Source organism: Pleurodeles waltl, chromosome 7, assembly GCF_031143425.1.
Source record: "Pleurodeles waltl isolate 20211129_DDA chromosome 7, aPleWal1.hap1.20221129, whole genome shotgun sequence".
In the NCBI taxonomy this organism is placed as follows: Eukaryota; Metazoa; Chordata; class Amphibia; order Caudata; family Salamandridae; genus Pleurodeles; species Pleurodeles waltl.
The window spans coordinates 1,103,557,976-1,103,570,079 of NC_090446.1; the positions used below are offsets into that span (position 1 = coordinate 1,103,557,976).

At 45.9% G+C, this 12,104-nt stretch overlaps 1 protein-coding gene across 2 annotated transcripts in view; it reads right to left on the reverse strand.

Annotated features, from left to right (window-relative positions):
* SPAG9 (sperm associated antigen 9) overlaps window positions 1–12,104 on the reverse strand; it is a 1,094,694-nt gene that overhangs the window by 770,630 nt on the left and 311,960 nt on the right. For both annotated transcript variants that reach the window (XM_069200034.1, XM_069200033.1), the window contains exon 13: window positions 6,384–6,440. In XM_069200034.1, coding sequence (XP_069056135.1) covers window positions 6,384–6,440 — 57 coding nt within the window. The remainder of the gene's footprint in view (window positions 1–6,383; window positions 6,441–12,104) is intronic.

Genomic DNA, 12,104 nt, shown 5'->3' on the forward strand with positions numbered 1-12,104 from the left:
GTGTACCACGGTTGGCGAGCCCAGGTTGGTGCTATGAGTATTAGTTTGAGTTTGTTTTGACTTAGTTTGTTGATCAGATAAGTAATGAGCGGGAGAGGGGGGAAAGCGTAAGCAAATATCCCTGACCAACTGATCCATAGTGCATTGCCCTTGGAATGAGGGTGTGGGTACCTGGATGCGAAGTTTTGGCATTTTGCGTTTTCTTTTGTTGCGAATAGATCTAGGTTAGGTGTTCCCCAACATAGGAAGTGATCCTGTAGGATCTGGGGATGAATTTCCCATTCGTGAATTTGCTGGTGATCTCGACTGAGATTGTCGGCTAACTGATTCTGAATGCCTGGTATGTATTGTGCTATCAGGCAAACGTGATTGTGAATTGCCCAATGCCAAATCTTTTGTGCTAAGAGACACAGTTGTGACGAGTGTGCCCCCCCCCTTGTTTGTTGAGATAATACATTGTTGTCATGTTGTCGGTTTTGACATGATGTGTTTGTGGGCTACCAGTGGTTGAAATGCTTTTAATGCTAGAAACCCCGCTAGCAGTTCCAAATGATTTATGTGAAGTTGTTTTTGCTGATTGTCCCATTGACCCTGTATGCTGTGCTTGTTGAGGTGTGCTTGTTGAGGTGTGCTCCCCACCCCATCATGGAAGCATCTGTTGTGATAACAGCTTGAGGCACTGGGTCTTGGAATGGCCGCCCTTTGTTTAAATTTATAAGATTCCACCATTGAAGCGAGAAGTGTGTTTGGCGGTCTATCAACCCTAGATCTTGAAGTTGACCCTGTGCTTGTGTCCATTGTTTTGCTAGGCACTTTTGTAAGGGCCGCATGTGTAGTCTTGCGTTTGGGACAATGGCTATGCATGAAGACATCATGTCTAGAAGTTTCATTACAAACCTTACTGGGTAGTGTTGGTTTGACTGTATGCTTGATGTTACATTTTGGAACGCTTGGACCCTTTGTGGACTTGGAGTGGCAATTGCTCTTTGTGTGTTGAGTGTTGCTCCCAAGTATTGTTGTATTTGGGATGGTTGCAGATTTGATTTCTGGTAATTTATAGAGAACCCTTGTTTGTGTAGAGTTTCTATGATGTATTGCGTGTGAAGAAGACACTGTTGTTGAGTGTTGCTTTTTATTAGCCAGTCGTCTAAATATGGGAATACGTGCATGTGCTGTCTCCTTATGTGAGTGGCTACTACTGCTAAGCATTTTGCGAATACCCTTGGGGCTGTTATCCCGAACTGTAGCACTTTGAATTGATAGTGTACGCCGTGCATTACAAACCTTAAGTATTTTCTGTGGGAAGGATGGATGGGTATGTAGAAATACGCATCCTTCAGATCCAATGTTGACATGTATTCCTCTTTTTTTAGTAAGGGAACCACGTCTTGAAGTGTTACCATGTGGAAGTGGTCTTATTTGATGAAGAGATTCAGTGTTCTGAGATCTAAGATGGGTCTTAACGTTTTGTCCTTTTTTGGAATTAGGAAATATAGTGAGTAGACGCCTGTTCCTTTCCGATAATTGGGTATTAGTTCTATTGCTTGTTTTTGTAATAATGCTTGGATTATTTGTAATAGGTCTAAGTGTTGTTTGGACAGATTGTGTGTTGTTGGTGGCACATCTGGTGGAATTTTGTGAATTCTATGCAATAACCATGTTGGATAATTGATAGGACTCATGCGTCTGTGGTAATGTGTTTCCAGTTTTGAAAATATGCGGTTAGCCTCCCTCCCACTGGTGATAAGTGGTGGAGTTTTGTGACATTGAAGTCACTGTTTGGTCTGGCTTGGTTGCTTGGAACTTTCCCCTTCCTCTTGGGAATTGTCCTCTATAGGAACCATGAAACCCTCCCCTTTGATATTGTGCCTGATAGGTGTGTCTGGTTTGAGAGGTGGAAGGTTCTGATGTTTGCGGTCGAAAACCTCCTCTAAATTGTGGTTTCCTAAAGGTGCCTCTGACTTGGGGAATAGAGCGTGCCCATGGCTTTGGCCTTGTCCGTGTCTTTTTTCAACTTTTTAATTGCTGTGTCAACTTCCGGCCCAAATAACTGTTCTTGATTAAATGGCATGTTCAACACTGCTTGTTGGATCTCTTGGTTTGAATCCAGAACTTCTTAACCACGCATGTCTGGAATGGTTACCGCTGTGTTGACTGTTTGTGCTGCCGTGTCCGCCGAGTCTAGTGCGGACCTTATCTGGTTGTTAGAGATGGCCTGTCCTTCTTCCTCAACCTGCTGAGCACGTTTCTGATGTTCTTTGAGCAAGTGCTGTATGATGTGTTGCATCTCGTCCCAGTGTGCCCTGTCGTAGCGAGCAAGTAGGGCTTGCGAATTAGCAATCCGCCATTGATTGACTGCTTGTGCTGCCACCCGTTTGCCCGCTGCGTCAAACTTTCTGATCTCTGTCAGGGGGTGGAGCGTCTCCTGACGATTGAGAGCTTGCTCTCTTTCTTGCTGCCCCTACAACCACTGAGTCCGGTGTAAGTTGTTGTGTTATGAACACAGGATCTGTTGGGGGAGGCTTGTACTTCTTCTCAACCCTAGGCGTGATAGCCCTTCCTTTAACTGGCTCCTGGAATACTTGTCTTGCGTGTTTGAGCATACCCGGGAGCATTGGCAGACTCTGATAGGAGGTGTGGGTGGATGCTAAGGTGTTAAACAGGAAGTCATCCTCTATTGGCTCCGAGTGCATTGCTATGTTGTGGAACGTAGCTGCCCTGGATAGTACCTACGTATATGCAGTACTGTCTTCTGGAGGTGACGGCTTTGTTGGATAACAATCTGGACTGTTATCCGATACTGGAGCATCATATAAGTCCCATGCATCAGCATCATCCTGTGTTATCCCTGTATTTGTGGGTGAATGCATTGGAGGTGTTCCCACTGGTGACAGTTGTGGTGAATGCGGTGGGGACGGTTGTGGTGAAAACCTTGGTAGTGGGGATTTGTCTCTAACCACCTTTGCCTTAGGCTGCAATTCTGTCTCCTGAAATGCAAGTTTCCTTTTAGATTTGATTGGAAGTAAAGTTTGTATTTTTCCAGTCTCTTTCTGGATATGTAACCTCCTTTGTGTATGGTCCGGTTCTTCCATACTTAATTCCTGCTCAAATCTATGTCTTTCCTTCATTTAGCTAGAAAGTCCTTCCTCTTCTGTGTAAGAGCTTCTTTTCGTCTCCGAAGCTGCTTTTTTTTTTTTCTCGGTACAGAGATTTCAGATATAGGGGGTCATTCTGACCCTGGCGGTCTTGGACCGCCAGTGCCAACGACCGCGGAAGCACCGCCAACAGGCTGGCGGTGCTTCCGGGGGCATTCTGACCGCGGCGGTAAAGCCGCGGTCAGAAAAGGGAAAGGTTTCCCGCCGGCTTCCCGCTGCCCCAGGGAATCCTCCACGGCGGCGCTGCAAGCAGCGCCGCCATGGGGATTCTGACCCCCTTCCCGCCATCCTGTTTCTGGCGGTTTTCACCGCCAGAAACAGGATGGCGGGAACGGGTGTCGTGGGGCCCCTGGGGGCCCCTGCAGTGCCCATGCCACTGGCATGGGCACTGCAGGGGCCCCCTAACAGGGCCCCATTGAGATTTTCAGTGTCTGCTTGGCAGACACTGAAAATCGCGACGGGTGCAACTGCACCCGTCGCACACCAGCAACTTCGCTGGCTCCATTCGGAGCCGGCATCCTCGTTGCTGGTGCTTTCCCGCTGGGCGGGAGGGCGGGCGGGCGGGCGGCCTTTTGGCGGTCGCCCGCCAGCCCAGCGGGAAAGTCAGAATGACCGCCGCAGTCTTTTGACCGCTGTACGGTCTCCTGGCGGTTCCCGCCAGGCCGGCGGCTTCCGCCGCCGGCGGGGGTCAGAATGACCCCCATAGTCTTTTTCGGTTCCGAAGTTATTTTTCTCACTTTAGGTGAGTCGAACTCTCGGTGTCGAGATCGTTCGGTGCCAGAATCTCGACCAGAGTCGGAAGTCTTCGGCAAATCCCTGGCCTTTTCCGGTGCCGATGTTTGGTCACCTTCTTTTTGATGGGTTAAGCCATGGCCTGTTGGCGGTGGCGTCCCCTTGGCCTTAAATATCTTTGTGTGAGTTTTGGACGGGGCAGGTTTACTCACTGTTCGCTGCACCGTCGAGGTTCCGTCACTTTCAGATTCGTCCAAGTACGATCCCTGGATGGAAATGCTTTCCTCCTCTCCGACGTCGAGTTGCTCTCTCGGTGGCGACGCCATTTGCAGTCTTCTTGCTCGTCGATCTCTTAGGGTCTTTTTCGATCGAAACGCTCGACAAGCCTCGCAAGTATCCTCCCTGTGTTCAGGTGATAAACACAGATTACAGACCAGGTGCTGGTCTGTATAAGGATACTTTGAATGACACTTAGGACAGAAGCTGAAGGGGGTCCGGTCCATTAGTCTTTGACGACGGGTGTGGTCAGGCCGACCAGGCCTCAGTGAAGAACGGAAGCCCTGAAGGGCCGATGGAGTGCTCTTGCTGTTGGTGCCGATACAATAACACTAACCGGTACCGAACTATAACAATACCGTCAAATGTTCGATAATTTCGCTTACTTTCCCAATTCGAAATACAGAGCGAAGAGGAACACGTCCGTACCCGATGGCGGAAAGAAAACAATCTAAGATGGAGTCGACACCCATGCGCTAGCAACACAACAAGCCACAACAGGACAGGCTGTACGAAGAACATTATTTCAAACGACTTCAACTCCTACAGGCTGACCACAGATTTGGGGAGGATTACTGCTTTGTAGTCTATGCACAGCATGTGTATCTGCAGCTACACATGCCGTCAAACGGAAAATGTCACTTACCCAGTGTACATCTGTTCGTGGCATGTTGCGTTGCAGATTCACATGCACCCTCCCGCCTCCCGGGAGCCTGTAGCCATTTAAGTTCATTAAAATTGTATATATGTAAATAAACATTCCTTTAACACAAACTATGTACATACATATCTATTTTATTGCATGGACATCTTTAGTATCCTCATTCTACCACTCCTACCTCACCCTAAGCGGGGAAAACAATCTAAGATGGAGTTGATGCCCATGCGCAATGGAGCCGAAAGGGAGGAGCCACTCAGTCTTGTGACTTGAAAAGACTTCTTCGAAGAAAAACAACTAGTAACACTACGAGCCCAACACTAGATGGCAGGATAATGCACAGCATGTGTATCAGCAGCTACACATGCCACCGAACATATATATATGCTTTATAATCATCCTTTTCTATCTTTCTGGGATCATCCTTGTTTGGGTTATAGCCTTCGATACTGCCAGGAAAAATCTTGCCCGATAATCAATACTGTCCCTGCTGCTCAAGAAAGGGAAAGTACTTTATTGCATCTTTTATTGTGTTATCGCTAAAGCTTTGTGACAGTTCGCCCTTGAACACATTCTCCCTGGATAGGCTTGAACTAACCACTGGTGCAAGCTTCTTTCAAATGGTTTATCCATGCCATTTATAAGACCATGTAGTTTATCATATTTTGTTTTCTAGCTACGCTACCCAGCTTTGGACTAATTTCCATAATGCTCTAACATCTTTTCGTTTATATTGGTCGGTACACACATTAGGGAAACTCAATTTCAATACATACATGGAAAATTCTGCATTCAATGCATTCTTTATTTGAAAAGCAGCTTGGGTTTCATATGCAAAAGTCTGTATGAATCCACTAGCAACTTCGCTTATATGTAGACACAGAGTTTCTGGTACTGGTGTCATAAAGATCCTCTTTTTGGTGCAACCAAGTAAAGCAGAGAACCTATTTTATTCATCTGCAGAAAGAGAATCCTCGTTAATAGACAGGGAAAAGTAGAAATGGTCTAAATTTGCATATGCTTGTCATCATTAATAAAAGTGAGGTACCCCCTGATCTTCATGCACAATAATTCTGCAGAACTGGTGAAATCTGGTGCTTGATAAGCGGCTAAATGAAGAACTTCAAAGCAGTTAACAAATCCAGACCTCAAGGAAGTTAACAAATCCAGATCTCAAGAAGGTTAACAAATCTAGGCCTCAAAGCAGTTAGCAAATCCAGAGTCCCCCACACCTAAAAGGAACTTCAAGAATGAGTGGCGATACCCACTGAAGTTACAATGTGACTACAAGCTTAGAATCCACTATCCCTTTAGCTGGAAAATATAATGTCGCTAACAAAACATTTCAGCTTTGTGTCCGCATACTCCATTCCTGGTATCTGACTCTCCACTGGCTGTTTGGCCACATGATCTTTGCAGCCTAAACCTTGGACATTTGGTTCTCAGCCATGCATGGTGCATTCACTTTATACATTACAAATGGAATTAGCATTAAAAGAGGTATGGGTGTGGGTGTTGTGTCTGAATACCACAATTATAATTTGCAATAATTGAGTACTTACAATTGCCAAATACTGGATTTTTTCTTTTCTTGCATAGCTGGATTTTCTCTGGATGCTCTAAATAAAAAAATGTAATTATGTCAACTGCCAAGGCTAGAGTTTTTACCTCAAAATGCCATCTAATGAAATTTTTACATACATCTTTTAACTTGTTATAGTGCACGTTTGTTTATTGTACTTTCTCCAAAGTCAGCATGACGTTGGAAGCCCATTGACGGTGTGCACAGCCACTGTGCCTGCTTGTCTGATTTAGGACACATTATATATTTTGTTTGGTAATTCTTCGGTACTGCAGATTCTCGGGTGAACAATCACGGTCACAGTCAAACTATATGGTACAATGGGGCTTTACCCTGTAACCAAAATTTAACTGGGTTTCCCATAACTAACATTGTTTTTACTACAAAAACAAACATTTATTAAGAATAAATGGGTCTGAGAAGAGACTGTGTTCACTGAGTGTTTTGTGCACAGTTACAGACAAAATTGAACACTCCTTCATATTGCTAAGGAGGTCTGCTCAACTTTGTTTGGAAACAACATAAATTAATTCCTGCTGTATTTCTCACAACTCCATTTCAACAGTGGTCAGAGTTTCACTTTTCACATTGAAAATTCATTATTCAGTTGCCTTTTAATTACATTTCCTTACTTATTATTTCATTATTTGTTACTTTAAGATATTAAACCTTAACAGTGCTTCATGAGTGCCAGAGACTGATGTAAGAAAATTAATCACATGAACAAAACAAGAGTAGTTCTTAAGCTACAAACTCTCTAATTCTTTGTAGAAAATCTTGGAAATATTCTCATGAAACCCTTCATTAGCTCATTCCCCTACACATATATGTTTTCCAGTGTAAGAACTGATCTCAGCTTTAGTAGGAAATGTTACCCTCGTATGACTCTCCGGGGTCATGCTGTAATAGCTAATTAGAGATACATTTTTTTGGTGTGTTTTTTTTAGAGCATATTTGTGGCAAACAACGTTTTTTTTTTAAACTATAATAAAAAGCCATTCTCTTTTGTACATCTGTTCCGAAGGTCCGCAGAATAGAGTATGTTCCCTGTTTCTAGAAGGCAACCTTCGTGGCTTACTACCCTCTCCCATTTGGCTTTAAGCATGTCAAAGGGTTCCCGGACCATCCTGTTCAACACCTTACAGAACTACATAATGAGATGCCGGCTGACCCCATCGACCCAGGAAGCTGGAGCACTGCGTTGGTCGGAGGATCCTCACTGCCTTTATCCCATAGGTCCCTGAACACCTTCATCAGGGCTTCATAGGAGAAATACTGGCATGGGGGCAGTTCATGTTGCACTGTCATCCCCTCCGTGGGAAGCAATATGCCCATGTGGAAACAGTCTCCCACTGTTACAAGCCCACTGTCAGTCCACTCGGATAATTGTGCAGCCATGAACAAGGATAAAGGATCGGCAACAAATTTCAATGATAGCCTTTTCTCTTCAGCAGGATGGAGAAGAATGGGTGGACTAGGGAGCAGACCTAGTTTCTTCAGCATGATCTTCACTGCTAACCTGAGCAGCTTCTTCTGGCTTCATCTTGCACAGAAGCATCTTCAGCAGGATGGAGAAGAATCGGTGGACTACTTAGCAGACCTAGTTTCTTCCAGGTGATCTTCACTCCTAATCGGAGCAGCTTCTTCTGGCTTCATCTTGCACAGAAGCAATTTCTAAAATTGGGAAATTTTTTCTATGCTCAAAAAATGAAGTACAGCCAAAACAAATAGCCTTTGCTTGGATTTCCTATATCAAGTATTTTAGCTATATGTATAGTAAGGAGAATAACAGCCTGAAAGTGGAATAATACATTCACTGGAACCAATGAAACTTTCTACTGGTGTTCAAGAGTTCATGAATCCTCTGTGGCACTACGGGAACAACCTGGAGTCACTGTAGCATTCCCAGTAATGCAGTTTTTAAAAGGCTTAAAACCTGGAAATCTTGAAATCTACCATTACAGTTCTGAGTTTCATGCTGCTCTTTGCATACCCCTGACTTCAAACTCAATTGTGAAAAAGTTAAAGGATAAGCAGTACTGCTTTAGGAATTGGGTTATCCAGAAAGAATGTCCTGCCTCCCCGTTCTCACAAAACTACCACAACATTCTAGTAATGGAGTCGGTGTGGATCCATGGATTAAAAATCAATCAAAAAATAAATAAATACGAATACAATTAAATATACCACCCACACTGAAAAGCAACTGAAAACCAAGCCCACAGCCTATAGAGATAAGAATCAGCCTTTGAAAGACACCATGGTGCCTTCGGCTTCTGTCTTTTCAGAAGGACAAACATCAAAATCCAAACATCCTCTATCATGGCATCTCAGACCACTGGAACAACCTCATTAATTAGCCCGGGGTCAGAAGGAACATCATCTGCTCTACCACAACAGAATGACAACGCCGTAGTGGTTGCTTCATCTTCCAGGGTTTCCATTGCCACAAAACCCCAGAAGGTGTCAATAGTGTAGGAATGTTTTTTACCCACCCTACAAGGCAGAACAAAAGTTCATGCCCATTATGTAACATGTAGCCTATGCCAACAAGTTCTACAAAAAGGATATTCTAGGTTGTTATTATTTGGGACAAATGGCATGAGGAAACATCTGAGAACCGTTCACCCAAATCATTCCTATGCAGAGATGCATGTTTTTCCTCTTGGCACTGGCACTGGCCAGGAATAAATATTGTTCAAGGAGTGCCCATAGCCAATTGAAACCTTTCTTACACCCATCCGTTCTGCGATTCTCACAACCACCCAACTTGGGCAGTGACCAGAGCTCAGGCAAAACATCAGGTCAGGGGGAGAAACAAAAGACAACAGCTAAAGGGCCCCAGTTCTTGGGAACCATCTGGGTATTTGCACCGTTTACCCAGCGAAAAGCTAGCCCAATGATGAAGCATGCCACCAAGGTGAGCAAGGGCTTTTGCATCCTTTAAATATGCATTCCCCTTGGTATATGATCTAATTAAACCAGAAGTTAAGTTATCATAGTGACTGTAAAGAAATGGCTCCCTGTTGCAGTTACCCCCCACTTTTTGCCTGATACTGATGCTGACTTGACTGAGAAGTGTGCTGGGACCCTGCTAACCAGGCCCCAGCACCAGTGTTCTTTCACCTAAAATGTACCATTGTTTCCACAATTGGCACAACCCTGGCACCTAGGTAAGTCCCTTGTAACTGGTACCTCTGGTACCAAGGGCCCTGATGCCAGGGAAGATCTCTAAGGGCTGCAGCATGTCTTATGCCACCCTAGGGACCCCTCACTCAGCACAGACACACTGCTTGCCAGCTTGTGTGTGCTGATGGGAGAAAATGACTAAGTCGACATGGCACTCCCCTCAGGGTGCCATGCCAACCTCCCACTGCCTGTGGCATAGGTAAGTCACCCCTCTAGTAGGCCTTACAGCCCTAAGGCAGGGTGCACTATACCACAGGTGAGGGCATATGTGCATGAGCACTATGCCCCTACAGTGTCTAAGCAAAACCTTAGACATTGTAAGTGCAGGGTAGCCATAAGAGTATATGGGCTGGGAGTCTGTCAAAAACGAACTCCACAGCTCCATAATGGCTACACTGAATACTGGGAAGTTTAGTATCAAACTTCTCAGAATAATAAACCCACACTGATGCCAGTGTTGGATTTATTAAAAAATGCACACAGAGAGCATCTTAGAGATGCCCCCTGTATTTTACCCAATTGTTCAGTGTAGGCTGACTGGTTCCAGCAGCCTGCCACACTAGAGACATGTTGCTGGCCCCATTGGGAGAGTGCCTTTGTCACTCTGAGGCCAGTAACAAAGCCTGCACTGGGTGGAGATGCTAACACCTCCCCCAGGCAGGAGCTGTAACACCTGGCGGTGAGCCTCAAAGGCTCACCCCTTTGTCACAGCACCGCAGGGCACTCCAGCCCCCTCCGGCCACGGCCCCCACTTTTGGAGGAAACAAAGAAAGCAACAAGGAGGAGTCACTGGCCAGTCAGGACAGCCCCTAAGGTGTCCTGAGCTGAAGTGACTCTAACTTTTAGAAATCCTCCATCTTGCAGATGGAGGATTCCCCCAATAGGGTTAGGATTGTGACCCCCTCCCCTTGGGAGGAGGCACAAAGAGGGTGTACCCACCCTCAGGGCTAGTAGCCATTGGCTACTAACCCCCCAGACCTAAACACGCCCTTAAATTTAGTATTTAAGGGCTACCCTGAACCCTAGAAAATTAGATTCCTGCAACAACAACAAGAAGGACTGCCTAGCTGAAAACCCCTGCAGAGGAAGACCAGAAGACAACAACTGCCTTGGCTCCAGAAACTCACCGGCCTGTTTCCTGCCTTCCAAAGAACTCTGCTCCAGCGACGCCTTCCAAAGGGACCAGCGACCTCTGAATCCTCTGAGGACTGCCCTGCTTCGACGACGACAAGAAACTCCCGAGGACAGCAGACCTGCTCCAAAAAGACTGCAACTTTATCCAAAGGAGCAGATTTAAAGACCCCTGCAATCTCCCCGCAAGAAGCGTGAGACTTGCAACACTGCACCCGGCGACCCCGACTCGGCTGGTGGAGAACCAACACCTCAGGGAGGACCCCCGGACTACTCTATGACTGTGAGTACCAAAACCTGTCCCCCCTGAGCCCCAACAGCGCCGCCTGCAGAGGGAATCCCGAGGCTTCCCCTGACCGCGACTCTCTGAAACCTAAGTCCCGACGCCTGGAAAAGACCCTGCACCCGCAGCCCCCAGGACCTGAAGGACCGGACTTTCACTGCAGAAGTAACCCCCAGGAGTCCCTCTCCCTTGCCCAAGTGGAGGTTTCCCCGAGGAAGCCCCCCTTGCCTGCCTGCAGCGCTGGAGAGATCCCTTGATCTCTCATTGACTTACATTGCGAACCCAACGCTTGTTCTAACACTGCACCCGGCCGCCCCCGCGCCGCTGAGGGTGAAATTTCTGTGTGGGTTTGTGTCCCCCCCCGGTGCCCTACAAAACCCCCCTGGTCTGCCCTCCGAAGACGCGGGTACTTACCTGCTGGCAGACTGGAACCGGGGCACCCCCTTCTCTCCATTGAAGCCTATGCGTTTTGGGCACCACTTTGAACTCTGCACCTGACCGGCCCTGAGCTGCTGGTGTGGTAACTTTGGGGTTGCTCTGAACCCCCAACGGTGGGCTACCTTGGACCAAGAACTGAACCCTGTAAGTGTCTTACTTACCTGGTAAAACTAACAAAAACTTACCTCCCCCAGGAACTGTGAAAATTGCACTAAGTGTCCACTTTTGAAATAGCTATTTGTGAATAACTTGAAAAGTATACATGCAATTGAAATGATACAAAGTTCCTAATGTACTTACCTGCAATACCTTTCAAACAAGATATTACATGTTAAATTTGAACCTGTGGTTCTTAAAATAAACTAAGAAAAGATATTTTTCTATAACAAAACCTATTGGCTGGATTTGTCTCTGAGTGTGTGTACCTCATTTATTGTCTATGTGTATGTACAACAAATGCTTAACACTACTCCTTGGATAAGCCTACTGCTCGACCACACTACCACAAAATAGAGCATTAGTATTATCTATTTTTACCACTATTTTACCTCTAAGGGGAACCCTTGGACTCTGTGCATGCTATTCCTTACTTTGAAATAGCACATACAGAGCCAACTTCCTACAGTGACACTCACTTGATTCCCTCCACAAAGGTCTTAA